Source organism: Stigmatopora nigra, chromosome 5 (genome assembly GCF_051989575.1).
Source record: "Stigmatopora nigra isolate UIUO_SnigA chromosome 5, RoL_Snig_1.1, whole genome shotgun sequence".
Taxonomy (NCBI): domain Eukaryota; kingdom Metazoa; phylum Chordata; class Actinopteri; order Syngnathiformes; family Syngnathidae; genus Stigmatopora; species Stigmatopora nigra.
The window spans coordinates 11,892,405-11,908,139 of record NC_135512.1 but is presented as its reverse complement, the minus strand read 5'-3'; the positions used below and the strand labels follow the sequence as shown (position 1 = coordinate 11,908,139).

General features: G+C 38.1%; 1 protein-coding gene across 1 annotated transcript in view; it reads left to right on the top strand.

Annotated features, from left to right (window-relative positions):
* The window catches only part of hmcn1 (hemicentin 1), a 78,438-nt gene that overhangs the window by 12,791 nt on the left and 49,912 nt on the right, over positions 1-15,735 (top strand). The window contains exons 5-10 of the mRNA XM_077717454.1: positions 166-768; positions 10,243-10,313; positions 12,004-12,162; positions 12,235-12,357; positions 12,986-13,157; positions 13,366-13,472. Of these exons, the coding sequence (XP_077573580.1) occupies positions 510-768; positions 10,243-10,313; positions 12,004-12,162; positions 12,235-12,357; positions 12,986-13,157; positions 13,366-13,472 (891 nt within the window). The 5' untranslated portion in view covers positions 166-509. The remainder of the gene's footprint in view (positions 1-165; positions 769-10,242; positions 10,314-12,003; positions 12,163-12,234; positions 12,358-12,985; positions 13,158-13,365; positions 13,473-15,735) is intronic.

The window sequence follows — 15,735 nt, the reverse complement described above, 5'->3', positions numbered from 1 at the left end:
TAAAGTACTTTGTAAGTATTAGTGCTTCTAATTCAACATCGTGCTTGATCCCAAATCATAGAACAGTCATGACTTGACATTCAACTGTTTGTGTTTGCCATTGAATTCTTTTAAGTGGCAAAAACATGACATATGATGTGACGATGTGTTATTTCAACTTTTAAGGAGGCGCGGCACTCATCTGGGAAAGAGCGAGCGAGAGAGAGAAGGAGGGGGGTGGTCTTTGAAAGAGTTCAACTGGGACCACTGACTCTACACACTTCACTCACAAAGAAGACGCACAAAGAGCCCACCGGGTACAGACGTCCAGTATTCAGGTCGATCAATGACCCCAAAGGTCACTGCGTAAAAAAAGATACGGGGGTGTCAATGCCCTTTTTGGGGGTCCTATTTTTAACAAGTCTTTTTTTCTCTCCAAAATCTCAATGTTTGAGCCTGTTTGTCAAGATTGACCGTGTTTTTTTTAAAATAATTTTTAGTATTAAAGAGATTTTTTTTCCCGATCTGAGATGGGCACCGGCTTCCGGTGGTTCCTCTTTGCCCTTTCAGCAGTGCTGTCATTCGGGCAGGACACAGACCCCCATGCCGCAGGAGGAGAGGACATCCCGGAGGGTGCAGCCACGCTTGCATTCGTCTTTGACGTGACCGGCTCCATGTACGACGACCTGGTCCAAGTTATTGAGGGGGCGTCCAAGATTCTGGAGAAATCTCTGACTAGACCCAATCGACCACTTTACAACTTTGCTCTGGTCCCCTTTCATGACCCAGGTATGATTATACTTCATTTATTTTTGCCTTGTTAAATTAAAGTGCAGGACTTGAATATTTGGATAGCGATAAGTGAGAAATCTATTAGTTTACTCACAGTCCGCCCACTGAGTTGCTTCCTCCTCCAGATGTTCAACCTGGTGGTCACTATTATTAGCATCCTCTCAGTTTTTTCAATATATATCTTCATCATTTTCACCACCAAAGACTGCTCTATGATTCTGCATGAGCAGCTCTTGATTACTAGTATACATGTAGTATTCTGGTGAAATTATGCCACAGCTTTCAGATTTGAGTATACGTATATATATATATATATGAAAAACTGTTTGGGTATTTGTTGATTGTGCTTCCCATCCTTGTTTTTGTCTTTGGCTTTGGTATACCAATAAGACAGTGACCATAAGCTTTATATTTTTCATAAATTAGTCATATTTCTAGTCAGTCTCTCTCTTTCTGTCTAAAACATACTGTATAAGAAGTACTACTACAGAAGCAACTAAATGCAATTTCATGGGCGAAACTGAATAGGCTTGAAAAAACTGAGGGCAAAATATATGTATAAATACAATGTTTGCAAGGCAATGCGGCGGGTGAGTGGTTAGCGTGTCGGCTTCTGAGTGGGGGACCTGTGTTCAAATCCAGGTTTGTCCACCTGTGTGGAGATTGCATGTTCTCCCCTGGCCCGTGTGGGTTTTCTACGGGTACTCCAGTTTCCTTCCACATTCCAAAGACATGCATGGTAGGTTGATTGGATACTCTAAATTGCCCATAGGTATGAGTGTGAGTGTGAATGGTTGTTTGTCTCCTTGTGCCATGCGATTGGCTGGCCAGCAATTCAGGGTGTTCCCCACATCTGGCCCGAAGTTAGATGGAATGGGCTCTAGCACCCCCCACGACCCCAGTGAGGATGGTGGTTCAGAAAATGAGATGAGATGAGTAGTCATATTTGTAGTCAGTCTCTCTCTCTAAATCATACTGTACAAAAATGTGTATTACTACTACTACTACCAAAGCAAATATATGAAAATTCTAGTGCAAAACCAAATACGAAAGAAAAAGCTGAGGGCGAAATATATGTGTAAATACAATCTTTACGTAGAGCACCCCAGTGGATGAGTGGATGAGTGTGTGGGTTCAAACCCAAGTCTGGGATTTGCTAACTTTGTGAGGATAACCGGTACAAAAATGGAATGAATGTATAAATACATACGCATATACTCATCCATTTATCATGACTTCAGGCAAACACCCTAGATTGGTCGCCAGTCAACCAAAGGTTACCAAATTATATATATTTTTTTTTCTTAATTGTTCAAATGACGTTCAAAGATATGTTTTGAAATCAAATGAAATATTTCATGGAAGACATGACTTTAGTATTAATGTTTTTTGCAGAAACAAATGCATCCAAAGAGCTTTGGAAGATTATAACATTATGCAGTTAAAAGAGCGATTGCCATTCCAGATGTTTGTTTTCCTCAGCTAAATTTCCTTATGTCGCAGCCTTTTTTTTTTTTTTTTTTTGGAACATTAATTTCGGCAATTATTTATTTAGGTGGGCAGCTGTGTTGACCAGAATTATTAGCTTTTAGGAGAAACAATCTGCAGTGTACACAAATGATGAATTCATTATTTCATGACTCTAGGGAAAGGCAAAAAATAGTTATTTGCAGATAATAAAAAGAAGCAAAAGTTGTACAATAAGGCTTAATTATAAGCAACTGTTACCTTAACTCAGAACATTGTTATCACACAACGTTTCTATTGTTTTTGTCATGTTTGTCTACCATATGACCATTTTACGAGGCTATGTGTGAGGGAATGTGTTCCCAAAACCTTCAGGGAACTGAAGGATGAACAACCGAGCATACTGCAAGCCAAAGTAGCAGAACATTTCCCCGAATGTTCTTCCCTGGTCTCGTGTTGTCCTTCCTCCACTATATATTTTCATTTAGCTTTCCCCCCAAATAATCTTTTTTTGATTATTTGAAACTGTGTTTGTTAGATTTAGATGCCTTTCCCTGCTAACCCAGTATGATAAAACAGTCTCCTCTTGTTTGTTTTGGCTTCCTTTAAATCCAGGTCCAGATCTGTGACAAGAGTAAAAATTCAAGTGTGTGTTTGTGTTTCACTCGCTCGCTGTTGTGTGCTTTTGTGTGTATGTGTGCTTATGTGTGTGTGTATGTGTCAAGCGAGTGTCAAGAGGATGCGTGGATATTTGGTTCAGCCAGGAAACCCCCACAATCCCCCTGACCTTTCTATCCTGCAGAGAGAGAAAGCAAAACGATACTTCACAGGTTGTTTTACTGAGGCGCTTTCTTATCCATTTCAAACAACACACTTAAATGAATTTGTTGGATAATGCCTATTTTTGTTTCATTCCCTCATTTCTTAAAGTAATGTAAATAGAGTTCAAATTTCTTACTTTTACGCAGTTTGGATTTCTTTTTATTCTGATTGATCTCAAATTGACAATTTGCAACTATTTGCAGTTTCTGCACATGCACTCTGGGGTAATTGGCACAGTGTTGCACACTTTTCTCAATTATCTTTTAACATTTTAAACATTTTATTTATTTTGTTTTAAGCCACAGGTGTCAAAGTGGTGGCCCGGGGGTCAAATCTGGCCCGCCGCATCATTTTGTGTGGCCCGAGAAAGTAAACCATGAATGCCGACTTTCTGTTATATGATCAAATTCAAATGAAGATTATAGATGTATATTATATTTCCTGATTTTCCCCTTTTTAAATCAAAAAGTGAACCAACCTGGGTTTGACACCGTTGTTTTAAGCCCTCCTATGACATATCTTCCTTAAAACTGAAAATGCCCTTTAACTAGCTTTTATTCCATTCATATTCACAAATGTAATAGTGTGCACCGTATTTTTCGGACTATAAGTCGCACCAACCAAGGCATACACAATGAAGAGGGAAAAAAACTATAAAAGACAACATAGAACAAGATACATAGATCAGTCACACTAGTACATATCAGTCTCAGGTCCAGCCAAATGTTAACCAGAAAAAAAACAGTGATGCGGCCAAAATCTAAAAACTGATTATGATGTTGAATCAATTGACCTTTTATTTATATATTCTTAATCTTCACCAAAAACTGCTAAGAAAAGCCTTCATATATCTGTCACACAAAATCCATTATCCCATTCCATAAGATTTCAATGATTGGTTGTACAGTTTATGAGCATTTCAGCTGGATAAGTGATAATAAATGCCACAATTGGGAGTTTAAGGACTATGAAAGATTGACGTATGGAACAATCGAATGATGGTGTAGTATCTACATCAAAGACGCTCATCCGAGACTTGTCTTTGTTGGTGTTCATGTTCCATTATCCTCTTGTACCTTTGTGCTCTTCATTTTAGAGCAGGCGTTTCTGTCTGAAGTGCCCCACCTTCTGTAAGATTACAAGGAGTCTGCTTTTGGCAGGACTTAGTGAATGATGCTATTAGACAGGAATGTCAAAAGATTGGAGAGGGTCGTTAAGAGAAAAGATACATGTAGCTAATTAGAATCTGTGTATTCAACCTTGAACACCATATTTGAATTGGCTTACATTTTGAGGACTGGAGCAACCTCACTTCAAACCAGGGATGTCCAAACTATTCCACAAAAGGCCCGAGTGGGCATGGATTTTCATTCCAACCCATTAAGAGGATGCCTTCTCACCAATCTGGTGTCCTACAAGTGCAATCAGTGGATTGCAGTCAGGTGCTTCTTGTTTGCTGCAGAAATCTCATTGGTTAAAGTGTCTGTGCTGGATTGGTTGGAACAAAAACCTGCTCTAGATGACTGGTTTGGCCACCCCTGCTTTAGGCATTCTTAACACAATAGCTTTTGACTCTATTCAGCTTTGTAATTTGTGCTTAATGGCTTTACCCCTACTATTTAAGAAGCCATCAAATACCCAAGGCCTGCAGGTGTAACCAGTCTTCCACTGGTGACATGATTCGTCCTTTTTGCCAGGTCAGGACAGCAGCAAAGTACTGCAACTGTTTGGGGAAAAAGCCCAAGCTATCCTGAACTTTTTTGCCTACCTGCCAGTGTCCTCTCTTAAAGGCATTAGAAGGTATGATTGTAGAATGAACAGCATCAAAATTAAAAATGGCTATAAGTAAAACAGGTCTGATTACAGTAAGAAATTCTTTTTCTTTAAGTTAAATAATAGCGTGCGAAATAAGAAGTGAAATGTTGATTCATTGTCTCATATTAATTTATTGACATGAATCTAGAACATGGGCGGACCAGTGGTTGAGTGGTCAGTGCGTTGGCATCACAGTTCTCGGGTCCTGGGTTGAAATCTAGGTCGGTCCTTCTGTGTGAAGTTTGCTGAGTTTGTTGTCCCTGAGCCTATGTGGGTTTTCTATGAATACTCTGGTTTCTTCCCACATTCCAAAACCTTGCACGGTAGACTGCTTGATCCTCGGTATGAGTGTGAGTGTGATTGGTTGTCCATCTCCTGTGTCATCTGATCAGCTGGTCACTGATTCAGGATGACCCTTGAGAGGATAAATGATTCAGAAAATGAATGGATGAATGAATAATCTAGAAGATCAAAATAAGGGAGGTTGGCCTCACTCTTGCAACACCTGGAAAAGAAGCAACAGTTAAGTCTTTGTATCAAATCTAATGCAACAAATGGAAATACTTTTCATTGAAAGAACACAGTACTCTATTTGTAAGGCTTAGTACAACTGGACAACCCTTCAGCTCGAAATACGTCGTCTTTTTAAGAAATTCAAACCATGCCTTTGAAAGAGAGAATGCAGTGCAATTATATTTTGAGATCTGTAACTTACCATGAAATTTTTGTTGACATTTCTTTAGATGTCAGAATTCAATTGACCTTGAACCAGTGACTATGTTAATTGATTTGTTTGAGACATGTCTTGCCTTGGGGCCACACATGTTTACCCGACTGCTGTGTAACTCTTACCATGTGTCCACCGACTACCCAACCACTCAGTCAATTTGTCATAGGGTGACCCTCCACCACTTCTGCTATAAATCCCCCCAAAGCACTCCATGGTCCCTTGCCAGCTACAGTTTAAGCACAATTATCCGGATTTCCAAGTCAGCATTTTATTACCCACAGTAATGATCTGTGCATCAGCCTTAAAACTTAAACCTATTTAAAAAAAATACATCTTCTTTATTTACCATTTCCATATTTTCACTAAAGAAACATTTTTAGATCCACGTAATGTTCCTTCCTGGAATTGAAAGATTATGTCAGTCTTATTCAGTATTTTATACATCTGCCTTACAGGTGTAGTTGGAAACACTTCTTTCACTTGGGTCATTTTGTGCCATATCTCCAACTGTGGGATGCTGATACTTTATAATATGTTTTATAATACAGACGTGCCAAAGGGGTTCAATGGTCCAGGGGTGTAGGTGAGCCTGTCCATGACCCCTGTTTCATGCTTCAATGAAAAGACATGTATCTTGAAGTCACTGCTCCATGGCTGAGTGGGAGACACAACCTTTCATCACTGTTTGCTAGAACAGCATGTGCATTTACTATGTCACATTTGCACATTTTTGTAGTCCTACATCTATTCATTCCCATTTTTTTTCTCCTGAAAATATCCAAAGTGTATGCACTAGGATTCTTACATGCACGTATATCTGTTCTTTACTATTTACATAATGGTAAGGAACAGGCAAGACTATTCCTGTACATTATCATCTTATTTTTAACATGTTCCAAAGTCACTTTGTAAGATCTGGACCACAATCTGGAAATCTCTAATGAGCATGTGTGTGGTCTTTTTGTGCTAATCTTATGTTTATTTGTCTTAGCATGCATAATTTAATTATACTTTGGCTTTTAAAACAAACTAGACCCTTTATACCATTTTATGCTTAGTCAGTCTTGAATGCACTCATTACAAAGTCCTCAGTCATGAGATTTGCAGATTTGTGGTTACATGTTGCCACTAAGTGTAGAGACTACTTAAATGAAACAATTTGGCCAATTAAAGAAATTAAATGATTCATACAGTTATGCCCAAGCATAGCTCAGGCATACCCACAAAACGTTACTGTTTTATAGTGTTTTTAATTCTGTTTTTAAGTTAAAAAGCGTTTAGAGGTTTAATAATCCAAATAACTGGAAGCCAAACTCGTCATTTTGGATAGTAATTGGTTAGAAAACAGATTTGTGTTGAAGAACACTAAATCACAACACAAGGGTTATAAACATTATTATTTACTGGTGTTATGAGATGTATTAGTATATATTTCCTTTGCTCATCTGTGCCTTGGAGTTCTTCATAGATTATTGATATGAACTCCTTTTTATTTTAGGAGGAACCTAAGGTACTACTGTATATTTTCATGTTGTCCAAGATGAGTCATATGGAATTCATCGGAACTGCGTAGTTATGAACTAAGGAAGCTTTTAATGAATGCAGAAGTCATCAAAGTATTGCCAGAATGATGGCATTGATTAAAATTAAAAGGGTTGTCAATTAGATTCTGTAGTTTGCTCGTGTGCTTGTAGATGAATTCAAAGAAGTAGATCATGATAACGTTGTCCAGATGTTTGCTCACTCTGTATGGCTCGTACTCCTATCATGGCGTTGAAGTTTTTGGTTGAATGGCCATTATAGCCAATGGTCAATTGTAGAACCCTCGACCCAAGAACTGCGAAGCTGACACGCTAACCACTCTTTTACAGGGCGCCCTTATTTATTTTATACAAAAGAGGCCCTTTTTGATTTATGTGTTCTTGGAACATTCACTGACCAATAATGTACCACTTCACTATCAGTGTGAGAGCCACACTTGACACAATTGTCATAAATGTACGCATAATTCACAGCCTACACGATTGAGTTTTTTCTGCAGTAACCTAGTCAAAGTGGTGACTTGTGTTGGTTTCTCAGTTATCATCCCTCTGAATTGTCTCATACTTCTGACTTTTTCTTTTCATACAGTTTCGAGTGTGTACCATTTTGTGTAGATTCGTTTTTTTGATCTCTTCAACTAAAATGCTAGTGTGGGATCAAGGCCATTCAGTGATATTTATGTTGGATTAAGTAAAGTTGGGCTATAATAAACAGACACATGGTGGTCCTTATTCCCGTCAGTTTATGGTAGTTTGAAATGAAAACCTGATGTCATCTCGGTCATTGCAGGGTAAAAGTCATTAAATCATTCATTAGTTATTAGACCACTGTCTAGCATTGTGTTGTAGTGAAAGAACCCTAGATTAAAGCCAAGGGAAAGTTGGGGTTAACAGTTCCAGTTTTTCCCCAATTATATATATATATATTTTTAATTATGCAATAGCACATGAGTTTTAGATAAAAATATAAACCTTTTTGTAAAAGTACAACAAAACAAGGGTTTTCCAGGTATGGTAGTGTGCAATGCATGTGTTTTCCCAATGGATCCACTGGAATGAATTACAGCCTATAGCTGATGGTCACTGACAGCTATTCTTGTTCTGGCATATTTAACCTTGTGTCAGCAGTAAGACAGTAGACAACATGTGTTTATAACCTCTGTTGCCTTTTAAGTGCTGTAACAGCTACTTGTTGTGAGTAAGGGTGCAAAATCTTTTAAAGATACTGATTGTATCTTTTCGCACTGAAACATTGTATCACTACAAATTACTTTCTATCTGGATCATACATTTCTGAACTTATAATAAGAGCAATTTCTTTAAAAAAATGACTAGATGTAGGGATTTCCTACTTTGTCAATGGTGCTGCTGCCAAATTTTGATTTACCGTATTTTCACGACTATTAGTGGCACTGCATTATAAGGCGCACCCTCAATGAATGACATTTTTTTCCATATATAAGGCGCACTGTATTATAAAACGCACTGTATTATAAGGTGCACTGTATTATAAGGCGCACTGTATTATAAGGCACACTGTATTATAAGGCGCACTGTATTATAAGGTGCACTGTATCATAAGGCGCACTGTCTATTTTGGAGAAAATTTAAGTGTGCCTTATAGTCGTGAAAATACGGTAATTGTTATTGACTTCCAGGTATGAGGCACTCACTACACAGTCACCTCGAGAGCCAGCCATTGTTGAGGATTTTTTCGTCTAAAATCTTGCAGTGGGGGAGGAGCTATATGATGGAAGATTTTGTCAACTAAGATGGCATCTGCATATTTAACAGTATTGTTTCAGTTCAGGCGTTTTTGTTTTTTTAATATCCGACAGTGGTGGTTTTTCATTTTTGGTTTTCTGTTTTTTCCATATATAAGGTGCACTAGATTATAAGGTGCACTGTCTATTTTGGAGAAAATTTAAGACTTTTACGTGCGCCTTATAGTCGTGAAAATACAGTTTGTTTTTCTTTTAATATTTTCTTATTTTAAAAAGGTTTCAAAAGGCTGAAAATTACTTATGTTGAATATTCAATTCTTTGCATTTGGAATTTTTACTGCTTTGCCAGAATGCGTCAGAGGAATTCTTCTACATTTTCAGACCCACTAAATTCTTGCAAAGTTGGCCTTAAACTTCACTCTGAATGTAACATGTAGGTGAAAACGAGATTTTAATTGGACATTTCCATCCACCTTATTAGATTTTTACTTGAAGGTTTATTCCTGCACGTGATGTGCAGATGTAGACAGCATTCATGGCATTACAGAAGGATGCCGTAAGAATACCGATAGCTTTGATGCTTTGCTTATTACCTCACTTGTGTGTCACTTCTGATTAACAGCAAACTCCGACAAAAGGAAGAGATATACAAGTTCATTTCTGTTTGTTTGAACTACCTTGGACATTTCTTTCCCTCCGGTTGTTCTTAAAAAAAAATCCTTCCAGCATTTTTTCACTCTGACTTCATTCACCTAATCTTGTTAATGCCAATTATGTGTTCTTTGTCATCTTAAAGACAGCATTAAATCTTCTGTATCTCCTTTCCTTTTTCCCTGCCAATTTTCTAGTCAGGATTCTCCTGTAAGGCATGTTGTCATGGATGGTTGATATGCATAATTAAAAATGTAATCAATTACATCTATACCACATGAGAAAACTATGTTCACATAAGTCATTGATATTTAGATATGTCCTGTATTGAGAAAAGTCATAGGTATTTTTTCATGGACTGTTTCAAACTTTTTTTATTTTTTTAAACGATTTGGCAAAAGATTACGTGGATCACTGTGTAAATAGTAAGCGCATTGGCCTCACATTTCTGGGGTCATGGGTTTGATCCCAGGTCGATCCTCCCTGTGTTTGCATGTTCTCCCCAGGCTTACGTGGGTTTTTTTATGGGTACCTCCCACATTGTGGTAGTCTGGTTGAACACCCCTAGCCACCAATTCAGATGGAATAGGCTCCAGCACCCCCTGCGCCCCTTGTGAGGAGAAGCAGTTCAGAATATGAATGAATGAAGGAAATTAGTTTCAAAGGAATGTAATGATATTTATTGTACACCTTCTAATCCAGACTTTATTTTTCATTGCAGAAATCGGACCTGTAACAATCACAACAGACCCAAAGAAATTCCAGTATGAGCTGAGGGAGCTTTATGTTCAGGTGGGTTGAGCATGCATCAGTTTTATAGCAGTTTTGATTGCTCGCAAACTCATGCTGGTACATTTATTAGATTAGGACAATGAAGCATTGTCAGTCTTTGCTTAGAAATTAAAGTGACTTCTTTGGGGTTGTTTTTGTAAGTGGAGTTGCTATAGATTATTGCAATAGGAAGTAGGTCCACAGATTTTATCAGCCTTAACCCACTGCCCTTCCTAATCTGCTATTATTTTCTAGTGTGCACAATGCTAAAAATTAAACTTGGAATTCTTGTTGACTAAATGGTAATGAAGACATAGGAAAGAAGAACGAAGCTGTTGCTTATTGACTGAGCAATGTTGTCACTACTTTTGGGTTTGTGGTGTGTCGCGTGGAGCGTGGCCGCAATCCAATTTCCTCTTACTTCCTGCTGGCTTTACTAGCGTTTGTATTTGTCCTCCTCCCCCCCTAGTCCAAAGTTGTTTCTTGCAAACACAATGAAACACATTTGTCATGTAGACAAATCAGGAATTTTAAAATGTTGCAAATGTAATTTGAGTATGCCAATCAATGAGTTATATTTTAATCCATTGAGGAGATGTCAAGAGTCCAAAAGCAGTCATAGGACTGTCGTATGCCTGGAATTCTCTAGAGGAAGTTCCTCTTTGACCCTAACAGTCATCCACAGACAGATATTGACCAAAGAATAACGACCAAGAAAGGCAATCGCATGCTTTTTCTTATCTACATACTGGCTTTGTTTGTTTTTGCTCTGTATTACACTGTAATGTGATGACCGACCATCAACTTTTAGCTCGACGAGAGCCTAGAAGTTTAGTGATTTATGCTGTTTATTTATTAGAAATCTTCTATTGCATAGAGAGAATGTTTGGTTTGTGTGTGCTCAAATTGACACAATAAAAGGGCATGGAAAAAAACTACCGTGATAACATAAGTGGCGACTGCTTCTGAAAAGCACTGAAAGAATTTTGGAGGATTTCTTATTGATTGCAGGACTGTATACAGTTTGATTACCCGATTGCAGCTTTCATATTATTTTTTACTTAAAATTTCTTTCTGTAGCAATCACTGAACCAAAAATATAAAGTTTTACTTTCTATCACTGGGAACCTGTTGGCACTCATCCCGAAGGCAATATCTGGTCACAGCAGCACCAAAAATTGGCAGAAAGTTGTTTTAAAAATATATATATATATATTTATTTATTAAAAATAGCAGTAAGTCTGGGGCCCAGTGCGCGAGTGGTTAGCTCATCAGCCTCACAGCTCTGGGGTCCTAGGTTCAAATCCAGGTCACGTCCATCTGTGTGGAGTTTGCATGTTCTCCCTGGGCCTGTGTGGGTTTCCACCGGGTACGCCGGTTTCCTCCCACATTCCAAAAACTTGCATATTAGGCTGATTGGACACTCCAAATTGCCCCTATGTGCTCCAGCATGCCCTGTGACCCTAGTGAGGATAAAGCAGTTCTGAAACTGAGATGAGAACAGTAAGACTGCAGATGGATCTTTTTTTATAGAAATAGTGAATAATGTTATTGCAGTTTTGAAATGACCAATGCAAAGATTTGTTTGTGTGCTTTGGTGCCAACACAAGTTGTACCTTTTTTATTTTTGGTTCACAGTATATCTAAAATCTGACTCGTTTTCTGAACATAAATGTGAAAGGAACTAACAATGTACCCTTGTCTTTGGCAGGGTGGTGGTGACTGTCCAGAGATGAGCATTGGTGCTATTAAAATTGCCCTGGAGATCTCAGTACCTGGATCCTTCATCTACGTATTTACAGATGCCCGGTCCAAAGATTACAAACTCACCTATGATGTGCTTCAACTCATTCAACAGAAACAATCCCAGGTTTGTTTCTTACTCATCAAAATAGATATAATTTACTCATTTAAAATATTAACTCCTATCCTGTGTATGTAGGTTGTGTTTGTTTTGACAGGGGACTGCGACGACAGGACTCACATCGGCTACAAAGTTTACGAGGAAATTGCCTCCACTAGTTCTGGCCAGGTCTTCCATCTAGACAAGAAACAGGTCAATGAGGTAAGAGTGTTGCTAAAGAGAATTCTAGTGGGGCATTTTTGCACTCGTCTGAACTTTGATGTGCAAGTTTAAAGTTATCTGTTTAATCAGAGAAATGTTTTGATTTACAAAGAAATGTCATGGCCGCAGTGATATATAAACAGTATCATGGTAGAAGGGAAATTTAATTTATAAGCACTCTGCATGTCTTACGTGGAACTGGAATAGTTTAGTGTTAGTTAACAAATTACTGTTGATTATACCGAATGTTAACAGAAAAAATAGTTTAACTCACTTCATTTTCTTTTGGGGGGGGGGGGGGGGATTTGGGATGTACAAATTGACAAATAATGAAAAAAACTCTCATGTGGAATAAATTGTGATTTAAACTGGATCTCATTAGCTCATTTCAAACACTGAATGATGTTTCATCATGAACATTTCAACATAAAGATATAAACACCTGAGCTGACGGATCAGTTGTCATTGTATCCTTTAATTTCAGTTTACCTAGACATAGAAGTATGACCCACATACTCCATCATTCAAGTTAATTTATCACAGTTAATCAATTTCACAATATTAACTTATGCTCATCACTTTATAGAGACTTTTATACAAAATATTCCCATTATTATTTATGTCACAGGTCCTGAAATGGGTGGAGGAGGCTGTACAGTCCTCTAAAGTCCACCTGTTGTCGACTGACCACATCAATGGGGTCAGCAACACCTGGCTGATCCCCTTTGACCCTAGTCTTAAGGAAGTCACTGTTTCCCTCAGTGGTCCATCACCAGACATCCAGATTATAAACCCACAGGGTATGATAACTTTTACATACATTCCAATGAAATGCCTAGGATATTTCTTTTCTGGAGTAAAATTGCTTAGGATGCCAAATTACAACTAATAATGCACTATTTGTCCAAAGGCTAGTAGGTTTTGAAAATGATTATACTTATGTTGCTGGTATGTGAATGGTATGTGAAATGGACAAATAATCAACCTGTGTTTATATTTTTCCTCCAGGAAGGATTATGGGGAAGAATGATGGACTGACTGAACTATTGCACATTCCCAACTCAGCTAAAGTTATCAACATCAAGGACCCGCAGACAGGGTTATGGTCTATTAAGGTAAAAGTCTAATTACAGCATTTTACTATCATAACCTGGAGCAAAACTGTCTTTTAACAAGAAGGCAAACTGTTCAACAGTGTAACCTCCAATCGAGACCACAAATCACGCCACCGAGCTGAATCGCGACTTTTGAGGAAGGTCCTAAGTAGAATTACTGCACTTAATATATACTACTACATCAGTGTGTTTAGACGCAGTACTCTAACCTATTATCGTATTGTCTGGACTATAAGAGGCACCGGAGTATAACCTTCAATGAATGGCCTATCTTAAAAAAAAATCATATGTAAGGCGCACCCGATGATATAATGTAGTAGTAGTAATGGTAGCAGAAGTGGTGGTAGTACTACTACCAGTAGTAAGGGACTAGATGGAGCTCTGGTAGCAGTAGTATTTGGCATTTGTGTTATACATCCACTAGCTGGAGCTGTGACAGTGGTGGTAGTAGTGGTAGTAGTAGTGGTGGCAGTAGTGGTGATAGTGTTGGTGGTAGTAGTTGTGGTAGTGGTGGTAGTAATTGTGGTGGTGGTGGTAGTAATTGTGGTGGTGGTGGTGGTGGTAGTAGTAGTGGTGGTGGTGGTAGTAGTGGTGGTGGTGGTAGTAGTGGTGGTGGTGGTAGTAGTAGTGGTGGTGGTGGTAGTGGTAGTAGTAGTAGTAGTAGTAGTAGTAGTAGTAGTAGTAGTAGTAAGAGCAATGATTAGTAATTGTGTTATGCATGGGTTGACGAGACAATCAGAAACACCTGGGTGACACGAGATACACCGGAGATGGGGTAAACGACAAATAGATGAACTCAATGGGCAATCACAATGACAGGTCATACAAGGGCCAAACCCAATAAAACATGACACAACCAATCCCTAACACCTTTCCATCAAAGTTTTGCTAAAAGGACAGATTTCATTAGTTTTTCCCACGATGTCAATGACAGATGTTGGAAAATGACAAACATGATTTGTGAAAGCCGTCTTTTTTTTGCACATCCCTGCTCTGTGTTTTACCCTCATAACTTTATTGTGGATCGGTACTCAATTAAATTTACTGGAAAATTAAAGCTTTTGAGCTAAAGAGTTGTGTCATCATATAAAATCCAACTCAAAAGATTCAAGTGCTTCTAAATGGCCTCTGTTTTGGCTTTACATAATATTTTCATGAGGGGCTGAGCCATTGGATGTTTTGGTTTCCTCTCTTTTGCTCCTAAATTTTACTGCCTAGCGCACAGAGACATTTTAGACAACTTTACGTGCTTAATCTTTCTGTTCCAGCACTATTGTGTCCCAAGAAATAGTGTGTATTAAATTATAAGTAAGTTTTTCTCTGACACGGTACAATCAAGGCTAAAAACTAAACATTGACACAAAAATTACGGTCTAATTGTATTTAAATGAATTGTGGAATCAATGTTTTGTTTTGTATTTTGCAAACAAAGCAAAATATCTCACCACCACCACCACCACCACCAATGAATAGATCTATATTGTGTTCTTTTAAAATGTCATGACTAGATGATCCATTACAATGATCATAATGGGTTCTTATTCTCTTTTTACTTGCGCAATTGCTCTGTTCTTTTTTCTTGCTTCATTTCCAACAATGTTCTTCCATTTCCCACGCAACAAAGCAGACAAGCAGGCGCTATGTATTTTTTTTTCATCTGTTAGACATGGAAAGATTTTGAGAATGCGGCATATTCAGAATGCTACGTTTTAACCCTGGAAGACTTTTTAACATGTGATGTGAGATTTCTATTAGAGTTTTACAGGAACTTTGTTGAAAAGAATAATTACACTGATAGCATTCCTCTAATATCTTCTATGACTTACTCCATCTTTGTGGTGTTTTTATTCATATTGCGCCAATAAAAATAAAGGCAAATATTGCTTTATTGTTCATGGTGTTGACCATGAAGCCTTTTTTTCAAACTAAACTCCTCCACAGCTATTTGCTGGCTTCAAGACTACTATAGCACTTTCTCTTGTTTCCCAACTCATCCAAAGAAGTTTTGAAACATACTGAGAGAGGCTTTCTTTATTCTGTCATTTTGAGTTTCTTGTATAGTGAACTAAAGAAGCATTTTTGGTAAATGCTACTGAGTATTAAAGTGCACCCTCAGCCAAGTGTGTAACAGCTCCAAGGTTTCTTACCTTACTGCTCCCTAACCTATACTTTCATAGTAATTACCCGGTCTCTGTGTGGGTCTGGCATCAAAGAAGAACACTGTATGAGGCATTAGATGACTTTGATTATAGTGATTGTGTGT